The sequence below is a fragment of the Dermacentor andersoni genome, chromosome 1 (assembly GCF_023375885.2).
Source record: "Dermacentor andersoni chromosome 1, qqDerAnde1_hic_scaffold, whole genome shotgun sequence".
In the NCBI taxonomy this organism is placed as follows: domain Eukaryota; kingdom Metazoa; phylum Arthropoda; class Arachnida; order Ixodida; family Ixodidae; genus Dermacentor; species Dermacentor andersoni.
The window spans coordinates 228,505,047-228,525,797 of record NC_092814.1 but is presented as its reverse complement, the minus strand read 5'-3'; the positions used below and the strand labels follow the sequence as shown (position 1 = coordinate 228,525,797).

General features: G+C 41.3%; 1 protein-coding gene across 2 annotated transcripts in view; it reads left to right on the top strand.

Annotated features, from left to right (window-relative positions):
• The window catches only part of LOC126547967 (uncharacterized), a 239,429-nt gene that overhangs the window by 78,723 nt on the left and 139,955 nt on the right, over nt 1-20,751 (top strand). For both annotated transcript variants that reach the window (XM_055063336.2, XM_055063337.2), the window contains exons 15-17: nt 232-366; nt 882-991; nt 15,167-15,356. In XM_055063336.2, the coding sequence (XP_054919311.1) occupies nt 232-366; nt 882-991; nt 15,167-15,356 (435 nt within the window). The remainder of the gene's footprint in view (nt 1-231; nt 367-881; nt 992-15,166; nt 15,357-20,751) is intronic.

Genomic DNA, 20,751 nt, shown 5'->3' with positions numbered 1-20,751 from the left:
CTTTTCGTGACAATATCATCATCATCTAAAAAGATATAGTAGTTGGAAATCAGCGCTTGTCCTGTTGCTTGCTTCATCGTTGTCTTTTACTTGCGCTGTTAATCTATTACCAGGTCATTACTTGAGTGAGTTGGTGATGGGGCAAGTGCTACTTTTCCAAGAAGGTAGCAGAAGGCAAATTCTTATTTTTGTTAACATAGTGACATAATCTCCCTATGCCCATGTTCTTAGGTGGACACCATGCTTCTGGAATCACTGAGAGGCTTCAAATGATGTTATCTGAAGTACATGAAACTTTGTATGGTCCACCTGAAGCACATGATTCTGTTGATCGAAGCATGCCATTTGAAGACACTTCAGACAAAGGTGTGCAAATTTTACTACTATGGATATTTGTGCTTATGTTGAATATAGTGAGCATTTACATGCAGATGACTAAATCATCTCACTTCCTGATAAATGTTTTACCTTGCCAATAGTTCAGACTTCTTTTCTGCGCAGTTGACATGTTCACCATGTTTATAAACCCAATCTATTTTCTAGTAGTGACTTTTTCCAAATTTGGGTTTTCAAAAATTTGGTTAATTCGTCTCACATTCTATATATGCTGAATTCTGAGGTCCCAAATGATACCACTGTTCTTTCAAGCTTTCTTTTAATTTAAACATAAAATAATTTTCTCAGTACTACTTCATGTTCCAACAGGTTCAAATTGGAAGCAGTCTGCTGTAATAATTATTATTGATAAGCATTGTAGACACTTGTGGTGTAAGCTGCATTAGCACATGTAGTATTTGCATCTCCTAAAAAAATGTGGTTCAAGGACTGCCTTTGTCTTGTGTAGCCTGAAAAATATATCATGTTTTGTTGATTTCTCTTAGCACCAAGCACCGCTGTGCTCACCCAAGTGCAGAATGAAGCTGCAAGGAAGATACAAAATTTCTTTCGCAAGGTTCAGAATCGCAAAGAAATGCTTGGAAAAGATGACCACGTAAGTGCAGCCAATATTAGTTTCCTCACTGCTACACTTCTAGCAGCACCATTACTCATCTTTAAGGGACACTAAAGAGAAAATTAAGTTAAACTGTGTTTGTAAATTACCTTTCTACAATACCAAGAAAAAAATTGCTGTCACCATGATAGGATTCTTTGTAAGCCAGAGAAGATGCAATAATTACACGTGGGGCAATGGTGCCTTGCTCGCTGTGATTTGATGGACTTTGACAATGTTTTCATGGGCCCATTAATTTTTTTTTCAATGAATATGTACTACTTTGTGCTCTAAAGCGGTCAAAGGCTGAACCTGGCAATTTTTCCTGTGCCATAATGGCCCAAACTTAAGAAAATACTTTGAAATCCGTAATGCCACACAGGTGTAGTTGGCATGAAAGTGTAGTTGGCTGCTGTGGTTTTGGCATGAAATAATAAAAAAAAGAAAAACGAAAAAAATTCTGCTTCCATTTCCTTTTTTTTTTTTCAGGTAGACAACTCCATACCATGAAATTAATGGAAATAGTTCTGAAAGAATACTTAATCAGTTTAAACTAATTGTTTCTCTTTAGTGTCTCTTTAAGGGCACTTCCAAGCCCCTAGTTGCTTTAGGTCAGACTAGTTGACACTTATAATTTTGGTGTAAGTTGTTTCATACAAGTGCAACAATTGTGTGTTATTTTTTCACTGTTTCACACAATCTTGGATTTCGTAGTAAGCCTGACACACTAAACATATAGCATAAAATTGAATGTACTTATATAACAGGGAGGCCACTTCTACTGAATGGAAAAGTCCAATATGCTCTAGCTGTTGATGAAGAGTGATTTTTTTTTTATGAAGGTGTAACATGGCACCAAAAGTGCGAAATCATTACAAAACCTATATGAAAGTCTTTGGAATGCTCACTATACATTGTACAGGTGCAATAATTCTTAATAAGAATGGCATAAAAAATTTATTCGGGAGGGGTTTTGGTAAAAGAATATCTCCTCAAAAGCCTGCTGCAGTGGCTCGGTGGCTATGGCATTCTGCTTCTGAGCGTAAAGTTGCTGGTTCCATTCCTGACCACATTCGATGGGGCCCAGTGCCACGATGCTTGTGAACCGTGTTTTGGGTGCATGTCAAAAGCACCCCAGCTGGTCAAAATGAATCTGGAGCCCTCCGCTACTGTGTCCCTCAAAACCCACTGCGCAGGTTCGGGCTATTAAAACCCATAATTGAATCATTTTTAATAATCTCAAAATTATTTCGTTTCTTAAGAAACGTATTTAGAAAGCTTGACTGCAGAAGTTGGGTGAAAAAAGGACTATTTGACTGAGTTGTGTTACAACATTGTCCTTTCAAGTGAGTTTGGAAAGAATTTGCAAAAAAGAGTAGTTAGGGGGGGCTCCCCATGTTACAATTGAGTCAAATGTATGCAATAGTGGTGGTGGTCTTGGCGTACTCTTTACCTCCATCGTGCTATCCTTTTGTGCTTCTTCTGCATTTCTTGCTGCCGACACTGTCACTTGATTGATCTTGACACCAATGCTCAGCACACTTTTCTTTTGTAGCATTTCCACTCATAGATGATTTGCCACTCTAACCGTTTCCAAAAGCGTCGCACATTTTTTGGGCATCTTGGCAGTGCGCCATAGCCTGCATGGTAAAGAACCGCTGGTGGTTGAAATTAATGCTGAGTCTCCCCTTATGGTGTGTCTAGTGGGGGGACTAATAATCATCGAACTATGTTTTTCAACATGTTATTTGTGAACGATACCTTGTGAAATGTATAAAATATCCTGTTCAGGCATGAAATAAATCTGCAAAGGTAAGCACCATTTCGGGCTCTCTACGCTTCTAGTCAAGTCTTCAAAAGGTAGACACTGAAATTAAAATTTTTTCACTTTTTTCTTTGATGGCCTCTCAGTGCCTCATGTCAGAAAAAAAACATTGTATGCTACCAACTAACCCTTCATGAGTGTTCTTTGCTAGCTTTATGGCACATAATTTTTGACACATTCTTGCATAATTTATTAACACATGCAGTTGCTCTCTACCATATGTAATACAGGTGTAAACAGTGATTTTAGTAACAATGGTAAAATGCTACACATTTGGCAATGAATCTGGCACTTTGTTAGGCACCCCTGATGCCATCAGTGCAGCGCTACACGTCTGCTGTGCTGGCGTACCCTTGCCAATTATTTCAGCCGTTATATGTGCTGGCACTTATGGGTAATGACTGCAGGTTAGCCTTCTTCTATAGTATCTCAGGGAATTGATTGAATATGTTTTTTTGACCACTGACCACTTTCCTGCCCATGTTCCGCTAACCACGCTTTAGTGGCACTGTTTTGCTAGAGGTGATCAGGCTATGCGTCATATCTACTTCTTCAGAGTATTTTTCTGAAGCAGTTTTATGTCTGCATCTTAGGTATTCTTCCTTACAGTTGCACAGTGCGAGAAATACAAATGGAGAAATCACTTTGACAGTGAAGTTTGTCCACTCTGCCATGAGGCAGTTGAAGCAGGTGTACTGTAGAATGATCGCATTCTTCGTGCAAGACTATTCTTTGTGGTTGACAGCTGCAGTCAATGTCGGTGGGGTGGAAAGCTTTCGCCACATACTTTACTGTGTTCTTCACCAACCCTTGTGGCAGGTGATTGCTGTGTGTCCCTGATGCTTCAAGAATTTAACACTTCACCGCAATACTTTAGTAGTATTATGTACCATAATTGGTACATAATTGGTACTGGGGAAAGGGGGATCCTGGGGGTTGAGCCGATGCTGAGTGTTTGGACCTTTAAGGTCCCCCGGCGGAGGCAACACACTTCTTTGGCCTCTGCTTCACATAGACGGCACCTCCAGACTGACCCACGTGGAGGAAATCACCAGTCGCCATTTCCTGTCCCCCTCTTCAAGCTTTCGCTTTCTCTCTCGCTGTTTCTTATTTCCTGTCTTCTTATCACGTCTTCTCACTTCCATATTCTTGGCGACAAGGGTTAACCTGGTGTAATTATCAAACCTTGGGTATTTTATATTAGGTTATACCAGCGATGCATGGCTGGCATCTGCAGGTATTCTCTCGACCTTGTAGCATCCCCTTGTTGGGCTCGGTGGTGGGTGGCCACCATCGCCGCCGAATTGTCCAACTTTGTATGGCAAACACTTTTCCCCCACTGCCTGATCGCTCCCTAAAGAGGGGGCGCACCGATGAACCATTCAACTTTTTTCTGCAACTGAAAGAGTCCTTTCCCAAATACCACGTTGTTCACAGTCAGCACGAAACTAAGACAGTCTGAATGATATCACAGTTTCTTGTAACCAAATCTCTCACTGAAGCAATAGGCCCAGGTTTTAGAGTAACAAAGATGGGAAGCGGCGATATTCTTCTTGAAGTTCGCGACAAGCCACAATATGACAAACTCTCAAAAGCTGCAGTGTTTGGGGACGTTCCCGTTTCAGTAGGCCCACACAGGACGATGAATACAGTTCACGGTGTCATCTCGGATGATGACCTTCTTGAACTTAGTGAAAGTGAACTACTATAAGGATGGCAAGAACAGAACGCTGTCAAGGTGCAAAGGATTAAAATAAGACAACATGACAAAGAAATACCAACTAGGCATATAATCATTACTTTTGGAACCAGCATTCTTCCTGAATCAATTGAGACCGGTTACTGCAAGCTTCGTGTCAGACCGTACATTCCAAATCCACGTCGATGTTTCAAGTGTCAGCGTTTTGGGCATGGGTCACAAACCTGCAGAGGGTGTGGTACTTGTGCTAAGTGTAGCTCCATTGAACACTCTTCTGACGTTTGCAGTTCAGCAACCCACTGTGCCAACTGTGAAGGAGACCACCCTGCTTACTGGCGATCCTGCCCCTCGTGGAAAAAAGAAAAACAAATAATAGAACTCAAGGTTAAAATAAATCTGTCGTTCCCGGAGGCACGTAAGCGTTTCTATTTCAACAATCAGTCCAGTCCTTCCTACACCGATGTGGCGCGCCGAGGGGCAGCACCACATCATTCGGCGGCCACCCAAGTCACACGGAAAGTGACGGCGTTCACACCATTAGCCCCCCCCTGACTGGAACAGCCAGCGCTGTTTCGTCCCCCGCAAAGGAGGGCCAGCAGACCCTCAGGGCTGTTGGACTGAGGGCCACTGCTCGTGCAGATCGGCCCAAAACTCCCCCGAAAGTGCCCGCTGCGTGGGCAGTATCCACCGCCTCAGAAGAGGTAATGGATACGAGCAAAACTCCGGCATCTCAGGTGCCCAAGGAACGGCGCAGCTCCCTCGAGTGTGCCACGAAGAAAGAAAAATCCCATATCATGAGGGCTGGAAAGGTCTAGTGAGCTAATCTAATCTAATCTCTTGAACACACAGCACAAAACAGATATATTATGGATACACAGATATTATAGTGGAATGTCAGGGGCTTACTCCACAACCTAGACGATCTTAAGGAACTCTTACATAAGTACAGTCCAAAGGTGCTGTGTGTCCAAGAAACACATCTTGATCCTTCGCACACAAACTTTCTTCGGCAGTATGTCATTTACCGAAAAGACCGCAACGAGGCCCTTGCATCGTTGGGCAGTGTAGCAATAGTAGTAGATAAGGGTGTTGCTTGCTGGCAATTACAGCTTAAAACGCCTCTAGAGGCAGCTGCGGTCCATGCAGTGCTGTTTAATAAGCTTGTAACAATTACCTCCCTATACATCCCCCAAAACTACCACCTTTCAAAAACAGTTTCACAGCATTATCTACGAACTGCCCGAACCTTATAGTGTCATGGGAGATTTTAAGGCACACAACACCCTTTGGGGAGGTTGTCATTGCGATGCAAGGGGACGCTTAGTAGAAAACTTCCTCTTCACAACAGGTGCATGCTTACTCACTAATAAAGAGCCTACGTTCTATAGCGTGGCAAACAAAACATTCTCATTGATCGATTTACACATCGCATCTGGTACACTCGTACCGTATCTACAGTGAAATGTGATTAAGAATCCATATGGGAGCGACCATTTTCTGATTCTCGTAAATTTAACAAAACGTGATGAATGCTTTCCATGTGTCCCCCACTGGCAAGTTGAGTCAGCCGACTGGAAACATTATAAAGAACTCATGCGCATGACCTGGGAAGACATCTCTACACTTTCTATTGATGATGGAGTGGCATATCTGACAGCATTTATTGTTGATGCGGCATCACTATGTATCCTCGAATCAAATGGATCGCCCTCCAAATGACGTGTTTTCTTGTTGAATGCAGAGTGTAAGGAAGCTCGTAGAAATGAAAATAAGGCTTGTAATCACCTTCGCGACTCTCCAACTGCCAAGAACTTCATCAGTTTCAAGAAAATAAAGTCGCAAGGTTGAAGAACGCACCGCCATGCTAAATGGGAAAATTGGGAAAAATACATCAGTAGCATCAATTCATATATAGACGAAAGAAAAGTTTGGAACAGGGTAAACAAAATAAGAAGCCATGAAACTCATCCTCTACCTTTAGTAAACACACAAGAAGACACTATTGAGCACAAAGCTGATTTTCTAGGGACACATTTTCAGTACGTTTCTAGTTCATCCCATTACTCCGATACATTCCTAAGATACCAGCGACAAGTGGAGCGACAGCCTCTGGATCGAAAAGGAAATAAAGATGAACCTTACAACCGTATATTGAACATGGTGGAATTTCAGGCTGCACTAAATTGTTGCTATAAATCGGCTCCTGGAAACGATCGAATAATTTACGAGATGATCAAATACTTACACGCTGAAACATGCAAAACACTGCTATCACTTTTTAATGTCATATTCTCTGCAAGTTATATTCCATCTGCCTGGAAGCAAGCAGTCGTCATTCCTATTCTCAAAGAGGGCAAGGATCCGACTTCAGCCAGCAGCTACAGGCCTATAGCTCCGACTAGCTGCCTATGCAAACTCTTTGAGAAAATGATAAACAGATAATCCATTATCTTGAAAGCAACAAAATACTAGACCCCTTGCAGTGTGGTTTTAGGAAGGGTAGATCCACAACAGATTACCTTGCCTGCATCAAGGCGAATATCCGAGATGCCTTTGTGCACAAGCAGTTTTTATTGGTATTTTGAGATATGGAGAAAGCATATGACACAACTTGGCGTTTTGGAATTCTTCGTGATCTGGCTGGTATGGGTGTCCGAGGCAGCCTCTTGAACATGATTCAACGCTACCTCTCTAACCGTACGTTCCGTGTCAGGGTTGGTAATGTGTTATTTCGACCATTTACACAGGAAACTGGTGTGGCACAAGGTGGTGTGCTGAGCTGCACCCTATTCATTGTTAAAATGAATTACCTATGTATGGTCATACTACACACAATGTGTTATTCTGTGTATGTGGATGAGGTACAAATAGGGTTTAAATCATGCAATATTTCTATCTGTGAGCGGCATGTACAGCTTGGCCTAAACAAATTGTCTAAGTGGGCTGACGAGAATGGATTTAAGTTAAACCCCGAAAAAAGCATGTGCGTTCTATTCTTGAAAAAGAGAGGTATAATACCTGACCCTGCTATCTATCTAAATGGACAACGGCTATCTCTCAGCCATGAACACAAATTTTTAGGAATTATCTTAGACTCCAAACTAACATTTGTCCCTAACCTTAGGTATCTGAGAGCGAGGTGTCTTAAGACAATGAATTTACTGAAGCTCTTGTCCCGCACATCTTTAGGAAGTGACTGGTGCTGCCTTTTGAGTGTCTACAAAAGCCTTATACGGTCCTGCCTCGACTATGGAACTATAGTGTATAGCTCTGCTGCGCCTAATGTGTTGAAGATGCTAGATCCCATTTACCACTTGGGTATACGCCTGGCTACAGGCACTTTTAGGACAAGTCGCGTAGAAAGCTTGTATGTGAAGTCTAATGAATGGTCATTACATTTCCAAAGGACATATCTAAGTTTTTCCTATGCTATCAAGGTTAAATCAGACATGGAGCATCCATGTCACTCATCTATTCGTGACATGTCTACTGCCAGGCTATTTCATAATCGCCCAGTCGTTGGGGCTCCGTTGAACCTTCGTTTGATAGCATTGGCAGAAGAACCAGGTGTTTTAGTTCCAGAGAATGTCCTAATGGCTCCCACTCACCTGCCTGCACCGTGGGAATGGCAGACCATTCAACGCGACATCTCTTTCGTAGAAATATCAAAGCGTGCACCAGAAGCACATATACAATCCCATTTTCGTGAACTTCAGGAGAAGTACTCCTGTACAGAATACTATACAGATGCTTCCAAGTCTTCCAATGGAGTTTCTTACGCAGCCATCGGACCTTCATTTTCAATATCCGGGGCACTAAATCCACACACAAGTATCTTCACAGTGGAAGCCTACGCTATACTCTCAGCTGTCCAACATATACGGCTCACAAATCTCGCCAAGGTTATTGTGTTTACAGATTCGTTAAGTGTAGTCAGAGCCCTACTTAGTCCAAGAAAACATAAGAACTCAGTTTTTCGTGAACTGTACAGTCTGTTGTGCTCTGTGTATATGTGCAATCAAATGATTGTCCTATGCTGGTTACCTGGTCACAAAGGTATAAAAGGCAATGAAGCTGCTGATAAAGCGCTACGTCAGTAACTTTTAGCGACACAGATGCAACCATCCCTATTGCTTCTACAGATCTCAAGTCTTTTCTACGCCGTAAGCTAAGGAAACATTGCTAAGGACAGTGAAATACCCAAGTATTGAATAAGCTGCACATGATAAAACCAATACTAGGAAACTGTATAACTGGAAAAACAGCACAATATAAGGAAGTACTTCTTTGTCGATTAAGAATAGGATGCACTTAAAGTACTCACTCTTACATTTTGACTGGCAGCGACCCTCCGACTTGTAGTAAGTGCGGTGATAATCTCACAGTTCTCCATGTTCTTATCTAGTGTCCTGCAATAGAAGCAGAGAGGAAAAAATATTTCCCTTCTGTATATTGCGAAAACATACCCTTACACCCGGCATTTTTTCTTAGCAATGAATCGCTTTTTTATCTGCAAATCCTCTTGGAGTTTTTAGCTGAAATGGACACCCTGAAAATCATTTGGCCACGTAATTTTAGCACATTATTAACAGCCCTTGTATCCAAGAGCTCTTTTGAAGTTCTTGTGTCACCTTTATGCTTTGTAGCATCATGTTTTTAACGAAACCCTGTTGCCACAGCCCGCATCACTGTCATTATTTTAGTACCTATATGTTTTATACAATTTACAGCAAGTTTTTTACGCCCTTCTACAGCCATTTCACATCTGCCATGAGAATTCATTGTCTATGCTATCCACAATGCAAAGTTAACATCACCATGCGTCATAGTGCTCTTTGACCATAACTGGCCCTTGCACCATAAAACACTACACATCATCATCATCAAACTTCTATACCATTTTTCTGTGATGTTGAATGCACCCAACATCATCGAGATTTGTGCCAGAAAGGTTGTCGTCTAAATTCCTGCAAAAGTATCTTCTGTAACATCATCATTGAGCTTTCATGTTTCAGCTCCATGTGTATGAAGGCCTGGGATAATGAGAAATTTCGATCATGTCAGGATGAAGGATGCTGCATCTCGCTTGGCAATTTCAGATTTTGCATAAAAAATCATGGCTATTTACTTCCTTGCTCGGAGTGATTTCGCAGGATGCCTCTGCTGAAAAATATTTTCCTGTCGTATGACATGCTTTCAAAGCTTGCTCATCTACACAAAACATGCTGCTGCATAAAAATTTATATATTATTTTATTGTATAACACTTCACAACTTCGCCTACTGAACCTACAATGATTTGCCTTGAATATGTAAAGATGCTTATCGGCAACTTCGGTCAGGAAACGTCCCAAAGGAGTCCTTAATTCTGATAAAAATCTACTGCCTTGACCATTTTTTTTTCTGACGAAAGTACAATCTGTTTATTGTAGTAATTTGACTCGGTTGTTCCAGAGTTGTATGTACACTAAATTTATTTTAACGTCAGTAAACTAAATAAGCTATGAATTTTCTTAAATAACATGGTAAACATATGAAAAATTCAGTTTTGGTTCACTTTCATTCACGATTTTCACAAGGAGGGACATCTCATAAATATATGACACAAAGTGCATTAGATAGGCCTGCTTATGGGCATGTGATTTCCATCATCTTTTGATTTTTGTTTTAAGCAAAATATGAATTTTTGAATTTGGCCCCTGCACTACGCTCGGCACAGTTCCGTGCTACCACTTCACCGCAAAGCGCAGTGGCTGTCTTACTTAAGACAGTCGGTGCACATGCTTTGGTAGTGTAACGTGACCTTTCTCATGACGGGAGGGCCCGAATGTGTTGCCCAGTTTTATGAACTATCCTAAGATTTCTCTTTGTGCTGTCTTTTTGTAGTACCACCCAGAGTGTGCAATGAGCTGAGACGTCGAGCGAGAGCTCTGAGTTCACTTCCTTTATGGTGTCTTGTCTTTTTTCCGTACACTCATTTTCATACTCCTGCCTCAGAAAATTCAAAACACACGCCTGAACATGCGCACACAAGAAGATGGTACGTGTGGCGTATTCATCTCAAATAGAGGAGTAGAAGACTGCGCAGGCTACCCTTTCTGTGTGCAGCTGTAATCAAAAGCTTAATTACAAGGTGCATTTATCAGACAGCAAGTACCTCTCTTTTTGCAGTAAGCCGCATCAGAGTTCTGCTAACTGCTAATGAACAATGAAACTACGTACTTTCACTCTCAGAATAGGGCAGCGCCCAAGACAGGCTTCCGATAGATGTCTATTTCTGCTCAGTGCTGTGATGGCAACTATGAGAAGTATGATAGTCATTGCAACTGAGTTAACTTAACATGATGCTTTCTGGTGCAAAAACTAAAAAAAAAAAAAGAAAACTGAGAGCAGCAAAAGGAAAAGAAAGACGAGCGCTACAATTCCAACTGTTTATTTCGAAAACAGTGCGTCCTATGTATACACAAAACACACACATGTGCAAACGCATAAAACACCAAAGAACACCAGTCAGCCGAAAGCTTTGTTATCACTTTTTTTTTTAAATGCTTAGCAATCTCAATTCTGAATCATAAAGCGTAACAGCCTAGGATCCTGACATTAGAAAACAGTGGTTCACAGTCGGGACAAGACCTGTGAACCACTGCCTTCTTTTTGCCTCTCTCTGCTTTCTTTTTTTTTTTAGTTTTTGCGCTAAAAAACATCATGTTAAGTAAACACCAGCTCGCCCAAGAAGTCATCCTCATGCAGCTTGAGTGTCACATGCACTTACGCTCAATTGGAAGAATCATGTATGACCCGGCTCTGTGGCGCAAATTTTTTAGCGCAATAACAGGCATGTTCTTCGCGCTCAAGTGCTGGGACTAACATTGTACTCGGTGAAGAAAGAATATAGAGTGTCTATGTAAAAACGTTGCTTTGGAAAAACTGGCTTGAAATAAACTTTTTATTTGCAAATGAAATTAGAATTTTCAAGTGTGTCGCAAAGTTGTAGTTAGATATGGTTAAATAAAATGACAAGATTTGCAGCACCGTGGTAGTGTGAAATCAAGAGTTTGACGAAATCTCGTGTGGCCGGGAAGTAATGGCATAATAGGAAGAAAAACAAAACGCTGACCAAAATGGGATTGTCTAAAAGTTCTCAAACGTTTCAACTTTCACACTGTTCACGGAGCTGAGAGGCATAAAACCTTCAGTTTAAATCTGCATCAACAATCGCTTAAGCCATTTTGCATGTGTTGGCGGGAGATTGCCATTGTTTTGATTAAGCGTGTGTGCTGTTGTTTGGACAGTCAGGGATCCCAGATACTGTCGCTTCGTCCACTTCTTTTCTTGGGCGATGACTGGAGCTTGGCTCCATTTGAAATCGTGTTGCTTGGATTCTGCGTGTTCAGCGAGTGCACTGGAAGTGACTTTTTTTTCTTTTTCACATCGTTTATGTGATCCTTTAAGCACCACTCAAGATTGCCACTTTCACCAATGTAGACATAATTGCAGTCCACGCACGGTATCTTACATACAACACCAGGGAACCTTTCTTTTCTTAGTTTGTTCTTGACGTTGACAAGCACATGATGTAATTTGCGGCTGGGAACATGGGCGACTTGCATGTTATATTTATGCAACACATGTGCCAAAGCTTAGCTGATGCCGGGAACATACGGAATAGCGGCACGACATTGGCCGTAGGCATTGCGTGGTTCCCTAGGGCACCAGGCTTTCTTTTTCCAAAGAAGTAATATAGCTTTTTGGGTAGCTGCACGCGCCGAGCTCGTGCTGAATTCAGGCCTAATCAGAATCTAAGTCTTCTGGCTTACTACAAATCCTTTGGGCTCTCTGTATTAATGAGACTAACACAGACCGCTTTTGGCACTCAGGGCTTACAGAAGTGAAATGAAGACACCACCCTGCGTGTGTGTCCTTCCTTTAAACAATGCTTCCATGTGGAAGCCGAAACATTTAATAATTTTTAGACAACCCCATTTTGGTCGGCGTTCTATTTTTCTTCCTTTTATACTGTAGTAGTGTGTTCATTCAGTGCAGGATACAGTTCTTAAGAAAAAATTGGAGAGGCCATCATCTTGTACTGAACATTAGCATAGGCAAACAATGATCACGATCCTGAAGCTGTCTTGACAATGACTTGGAGTCGGTTAAACTCACTCACAGACGTTCGGCTTACTGTTTATACACACCATTTCATCCCGTTTCGGTCACAGCCACACGCTGAAAACTCCTGGCACAGCTTTGCCACTTTGTACTCATTTACCCTAGATAAACACTGCATGTGTAGCAAAAGTTTCTTGATAATGCACTCTTGGAGTCCATTTTCAGACTTCTCAGGCAGGCGTCTGTATAGTAAAATAAAAAAAAAAAGAGGGGGGGGGGGACGTGACAAAAGAACTCTCGAGAGCTCTTGTCTTGCGCACTCGGAAAGTACGACAAAAAGACAGCACAAAGAGAAATTTTATAATAGTTTATGGGACAAGGCAATACACTCGAGCCCTCATGTACACAGGAAGGTCACGTTACAATACCAAACTGTGCGTACTTACTGTCTGAAGCAAGACAGCCACTGCACTTTGCAGTGAAGTGGCAGCATGAAACTGTGCCGAGCATAACGCAGGGGCCAAATTCAAAAATTTATATCTTGCTTAAAACAAAAATAAAAATGAGTTAATGATGGAGATCGAATTTCAATAAGCAGGCCTATCTAATGCATTTTGCATCAAATTTTTACGAGGAGTATCTCATCACGAAAAACCAAAATTATTTGTATGTTTAGCATGTTATTTTCAAAAATTTCTACAATGTATCAGCGCTTAAATAATTTTAGTGGGCCCTGGATCAGGGCCCACTAAAGCCTTGGGCAATCCATTAAAATAATTACAATAAACCATTTCATCATAGTTTCACCAGGAAAAAATGGTCAATTTGGTATATTTTTTGTCAGAATTCAGGGCTCCTAAGGGAATTTTGCTAACCAATGTTGCCAACAAGGATCATTACATATTGAAGATAAATCCTTGTAGGATCAATAGGTCTACAAAGTATTAGGTGCTAAAATAATTTTTTATATTAATTTCTTTTGAAGAAGTATGCTTCCCATACTTGAGGAAACCTTGAAAGCATGTCACATGGCAAGAAAATTTTTTTCTGCAAGAATATCTTGGGGAATGACTCTGAGCAATGTAGTAAATAGCCATGATTTTTTAAAATCAAAATGTGAGATTGTTGAGCAACATGGCTGTGACACTCTATATGGAATGACCCTTAGTGAAGGCAGTCTTGAGGTGCTGTCATCCACAAATGTAGACGCCAACTTTCAGTGTTGCCTACAATGGTGTTACGTTCATGACACAAATACAAATGATTACTTTGCATTCACTGAACATTATTTTAATAATTCTTATATGCAAGCATTTTTCTTGGCATTTTTCGTTGTGAGAGCCCTTCAGAAAAAGAAGAGGCACGTAATGCTCACTGTTTAGGACGTAGCAATCTCCATTTTCCTGCACTTTTTCAATAACATCTTGCAGTTTCATGAAGATGTCACTTCTCCATTTGATAATCCCAAGTAGCGTTATCTAGTCTCTTCCAAACTGTTTTTTTTTTCATTGCATTTTTAAAAATAAGATGCGGTTGTAGTTAGTGTCTGCAAATCTGAACTTGAACTCGAACTTGCCGTGATCCTTGAGATTTCAGATTCTTTGAGAGGAGGCAAATCTAACTGAACCTGACAATGAAATGGTTAGGAAGGCTCTTTACGCTCTTTACAGTTGGTGCCAGCTACGCTCTGATTGGTGATCAAGTCACGTGATGCACAGCCCTTTCGTCTGTTGTGCAGATTGGCCTTACAATAACCTAACAGCTGTAAAGTTGGTTTAGCTCTTCTGTATTTCGGTGAAAAAGTGCCCAGAAAAAATTTCTATGCAATAAATAAAACATTGCTATGAAACACAGGTCCGCTGTTGTACTGAGAACCTAATTGGTATTCAGTACACCAGAATGTTACTAATTCATTACTTTCAGAGGGGAAAAAAAAGCACTTAATTGTATTCAACAGTTCTATTGATATAAAAAAAAATTTTGCAGACCTTCATATTCTAGAACTGAGATGTAATCAGTGCTGGGGTGTTCTATTTTAGTGTTCCTGTTAATAGGAGTAGACCGTGCTGGTATACTTGATTTTTATGAACCTTAGTTAGTCATAGCTTGCAACTTTCTTGTTGTGCAATGCAAGGAGACTCTTGCACAATGCGCGGCACTGTATTTTCTTGCCCAAAATTTGTGAGCTTTAAATTTTGTGATATTTTTTCTGCTATTCGATATTCAATTTTATGTTTGATTCGATATTCGATTCAAAATCTACTAGTCGGTATTCGCACACCCCTAGTTTTAACTTGCAAAAGGTACATTATAAAGGTTGTGAATTATATTGAGGCACACAATTGCTCAGAAATCCTTGCTAAATGCTGGGTAGAGTGCATCTTGTTGCTTGATATGTTTGGCTACTCCAGATGCTGCTACCTTATGTACCAACTCTTCTATATCCTGAAGAGTAGAGACAAGTTGCAACTGATTTTTTTGACATTGACTGCTCATATTTTATAATGTGCTTCATTAGTGAAGGATAATTTTGTTGGTTCCAGAAATATGAAAAGCGTGGGGTGAATGCACTGAGCTGCATTTTTGAAGAGTCTGCACTAGCACAGAGGGAGTCTAGTCCAAGAGGTAGCACTACCAGCACAGAGCTGTCGGCACCTTATGAAGAGCCTTCGCACCACCTCATGCCCGACCCAAATACCATTGCCAGAGCCTGGAAAAACAAATTTGCAAAAGGTAAGTGTACTTAATGGTTTCACGATATAGAATGGTAAGACTAGAAGAAAACATATTGAGAGCTGAGAACAAAAAATATATTATTTGAACAAATGTAGGAACACAAGGCATGTGTAAAGGTATGATACAAAAAGTGAAAAAAGTCACTGGCCAAGTCAAAGTTACTTAATGTTTCGAAGCCTATATGGCTTCCTTGTTTGCAGTGCAGTGGGCATAGTGCCGTCGTCGGTTTATTTGCATAGCACATGATGTAGTAAGCAGAGCTAAACTTTGGCCATGGTACCATGCACCTGGTTGATAGTGTTGCGTACCACCTGCACAGATCAGCAAAATAAACGGGACTCACTTCGACTCAATCATAAAATTAATTTTTTGCTTATGACTCAATTGGACTCGCTCACCGAAGCTCTTCTCACCTGGGTTCATGTGAACTCTGATTCACCAAAATTCATTCAGCTGAGCTCACTCACACTCACGAGTCGGTCTGAGTCTGAATGAGTAGACTCATAAGTGCGTCTGTATCACGCATGTGATTCCATGTTTTTTTGAGTTCGCAAGACTAAATTTGAAACTATATCTAGGTGACTACAATGAATCTGAGTCTGTATATTCATGAGTTGTGTCCATTAAATTCAGTAAGCATGAGTGAGGACACATGTACAAAGGCCTTATGTCCTTTGTATCAGTGTTTAAAAATGCAAGCTGTAAGGTGGTCAGTTCCATAGCCATGTTCTTATGACGTGTAGTTTAGCAATTATACTGGTTTTTATTCTGTGTGCTCCCTACACCTATGTTGTGGAAGTATTTCCAAACGCACATTTTCTCCAGCAGGCACTATTCATGCTTTCACTTGTGTATCCTTTGTGCTGATGCGAAAAGGCAGGAAAACAAAACTAATGAAAATGCTCGCTGCCTATGCGAGTGCCAACCGTCCCCTCCCTCATACATATGCATACATATGCACACATACCCAAGTATACTATCGCCAAATACCTCACGCCTACCAGATTATCGTTTGTAATTGGCAGTGTTTGCTTTTTCGCTCCCACGAACCTATTTGTCATTAGAGGGCCACTAAAGGCAGATATTAAATCAGCGTGGACTGTTCAAATACTATTACACAAACCTTGCAGCGCTTGTTTTATGCTAAGAGAAGGCTTAGTTTAAGAGAAAATCATTTCTGAACGGTCCACATACCTCTAGTGCAATTCAAACCACCCGCCCTCAAGCAGCGAGTCATGACGTTGCATATGCCATCACCGCCCTTTACTGCTGTCAGGGAGTAAAACAGTGCAATGACAGAGGGTGCTATGGTTTTTTGCAAAGAACTCAAATGCTTGGTCATGGATAAACCGAGTCGTGGAGTTGGATTCGCTGCTACAGCTGCTCTTGGCCAAGTGGTGTCGACTGTTCAGGCATCCCGAAACATCACATGGACGTGGCATGCTCTGCTACTTGCAGTTTGTGCAATTTTCGCGAGCCAGCATAACCAGTGCAGCACTATGTGATAACGAAACTACTGCAACGCGAACCTTTTGACCACCCACATCGTTGTCAAACATCGCATCAATGAGGTCTTTATTCTATAAATCGAATAAAACTGGTCAAGTAGCATTTTTTCTATCTTATATTGCAATGCAATAATCTTTTTATTCTCAGTGGTTGAATACTAGCCACAGAATTACAATGGGGAGTGCCTATGTCATCGGGCTAGTAGCCTCAATTTCTCTATTACTAAAGCACTATTCATGACAATATTGATGTCTTAGACATTCTTGAGCATTAATCTATATCTTTAGCTTGACTTAATATTTGCCTTCGGTGTCCGTTTAAAGGGTGTCGAACCGAAAAAAAGTACCTGTTTAAACATACTCCAACTTACTTCTGGGTCAAGTCTGCATGAGTAGACCCATGAATGAGTTTGCTGACCTATGGTCACTTGTATTAGTAGTGATTCAAGCAGCAGTCTTATTGCCACATTTTTGTCTTTTATGATAAAAAAAACATTGTCCCAGTTGATGACAAGATTGCCCTTGTGCATGTACTCTGCAAGTGCATTAGACACATAACGACCATTTTTGACATCACCTTTGTTTTCTTTAAATAATTTTGCGAAATTTACAGCTTTTGCAAATATAAAACAAGTTGTAGTGCTTGCAGGGTATAATGTAAACAACTCCCAAGGCAGTCCCATACATTTGCAATGTTGTTACGGAGCTTGTTAGATTGCATGTGTGCAACACAGAAGTCGTACATTGAAAAAAAAAAAAAAGGAAGAACGTTAGACAGTGTTTCATTTATGGAGGGAACATATGGAATCTGCTTGAACCTTTTTGGTACAGCTGGATTCACATGATGGGATGAATAGCTAAATCAGACCGCATACGAGTATGATTTGTCTGAGCTTCAACGAATTCCGCTGCTAAGCTCTTCCACGCTGTTCACATTCTGTTCACAATTTTCGGTGGCTTGATTAAGTGGCACTGAGCCACATCATGCTTGTCCTTGGACTGAATCAGCGATTTGTTCCTTCGTGTGAATCCAGCTTAAACACTAGTCCTTTAGTTTAAGATCTAGCGCATGCGTTTCAAACTTGGTGATAAAAGAAGCTGGGCAAATGTTTACAGATAGTTCTCAGCTAATGAGCTGCAGCTCTTCTTGTCTCGCTTTTTAATTGTAGCATGTGCGCATCGCATGGGCTACAAGGGACAACACAACAGATGTTTTGTGTACAACTGGGTTATAGGCCACATAGTCACGATAGCGACTGATATGAGTTTTCTTCTGGTGTCCGGACAGGCTGCCATTGGAATATGAACCTGGCAACGTTTAACGCTAGAACGTTATCTAGTGAGGCGAGTCTAACAGTGCTATTGGAGGAATTAGAGAGCAGTAAATGGGATATAATAGGGCTCAGTAAAGTTAGGAGGCCAAAATAAGCATATACAAGCATATACAGTGCTAAAAAGCGGGCATGTCCTGTGCTACCGGGGCTTAGCGGAGAGACGAGAACTAGGAGTCGGATCCTGATTAATAAGAACATAGCTGGTAACATACAGGAATTCTATAGCATTAATGAGAGGGTGGCAGGTCTTGTTGTGAAACTTAATAAGAGGTACAAAATGAAGGTTAGACAGGTCTACGCCCCTACATCCAGTCATGATGACGAAAGTCGAAAGTCATGATGACGAAAGTCATGATCGGAAGTCGAAAGCTTCTATGAAGACGTGGAATCGGCGATGGGTAAAGTCAAAACAAAATACAGTATACTGATGGGCGACTTCAATGCCAAGGTAGGCAAGAAGCAGGCTGGAGACAAGGCAGTGGGGGAATATGGCATAGGCACTAGGAATAGCAGGGGAGAGTTATTAGTAGAGTTTGCGGAACAGAATAATATGCGGATAATGAATACCTTCTTCCGCAAGCGAGATAGCCGAAAATGGACGTGGAGGAGCCCGAACGGCGAGACTAGAAATGAAATAGACTTCATACTCTGCGCTAACCCTGGCATCATACAAGATGTGGACGTGCTCAGCAAGGTGCGCTGCAGTGACCATGGGATGGTAAGAACTCGAATTAGCCTAGACCTGAGGAGGGAACGGAAGCAACTGGTACATAAGAAGTCGATCAATGAGTTAGCGGTAAGAGGGAAAATAGAGGAATTCCAGATCAAGCTACAGAACAGGTATTCGGCTTTGACTCAGGAAGAGGACCTTAGTGTTGAAGCAATGAACGACAATCTTGTGGGCATCATTAAGGAGTGTGCAATAGAAGTCGGTGGTAACTCCGTTAGACAGGATACCAGTAAGCTATCGCAGGAGACGAAAGATCTGATCAAGAAACGCCAATGTATGAAAGCCTCTAACCCTACAGCTAGAATAGAACTGGCAGAACTTTCGAAGTTAATCAACAAGCGTAAGACAGCTAACATAAGGAAGTATAACATGAATAGAATTGAACATGCCCTCAGAAACAGAGGAAGCCTAAAAGCAGTGAAGAAGAAACTAGGAATTGGCAAGAATCAGATGTATGCGTTAAGAGACAAAGTCGGCAATATCATTACTAATATGGATGAGATAGTTCAAGTTGCTGAGGAGTTCTATAGAGATTTATACAGTACCAGTGGCACCCACGACGATAATGCAAGAGAGAGTAGTCTAGAGGAATTCGAAATCCCACAGGTAACGCCGGAAGAAGTAAAGAAAGCCTTGGGAGCTATGCAAAGGGGGAAGGCAGCTGAGGAGGATCAGGTAACAGCAGATTTGTTGAAGGATGGTGGGCAGATTGTTCTAGAGAAACTGGCCACCCTGTATACGCGGTGCCTCAGGACTTCGAGTGTACCGGAATCTTGGAAAAACGCTAACATAATCCTAATCCATAAGAAAGGGGACGCCAAAGACTTGAAAAATTATAGACCGATCAGTTTACTGTCCGTTGCCTACAAATTATTTACTAAGGTAATTGCAAATAGAATCAGGAACACCTTAGACTTCCGTCAACCAAAGGACCAGGCAGGATTCCGTAAAGGCTACTCAACAATAGACCATATTCACACTATCAATCAGGTGATAGAAAAATGTGCGGAATATAACCAACCTTTATATATAGCTTTCATTGATTACGAGAAAGTGTTTGATTCAGTCGAAACCTTAGCAGTCATGGAGGCATTGCGGAATCAGGGTGTAGACGAGCCGTATGTAAAAATACTGAAAGATATTTATAGCGGCTTCACAGCCACCGTAGTCCTTCATAAAGAAAGCAACAAAATTCCAATAAAGAAAGGCGTCAGGCAGGGAGATACGATCTCTCCGATGCTATTCACAGCGTGTTTACAGGAGGTATTCAGAGACCTGGATTGGGAAGAATTGGAGATAAGAGTTAATGGAGAATACCTTAGTAACTTGCGATTCGCTGATGATATTGCCTTGCTTAGTAACTCAGGGGACCAACTGCAATGCATGCTCACTGACCTGGAGAGGCAAAGCCGAAAGGTGGGTCTAAAAATTAATCTGCAGAAAACTAAAGTAATGTTTAACAGTCTCGGAAGGGAACAGCAGTTTACAATAGGTAGTGAGGCACTGGAAGTGGTAAGGGAATACATCTACTTAGGACAGGTAGTGACTGCGGATCCGGATCATGAGACTGAAATAATCAGAAGAATAAGAATGGGCTGGGGTGCGTTTGGCAGGCATTCTCAGATCATGAACAGCAGGTTGCCATTATCCCTCAAAAGAAAAGTTTATAACAGCTGTGTCTTACCAGTACTCACGTACGGGGCAGAAACCTGGAGGCTTACGAAAAGGGTTCTACTTAAATTGAGGACGACGCAACGAGCTATGGAAAGAAGAATGATAGGTGTAACGTTAAGGGATAAGAAAAGAGCAGATTGGGTGAG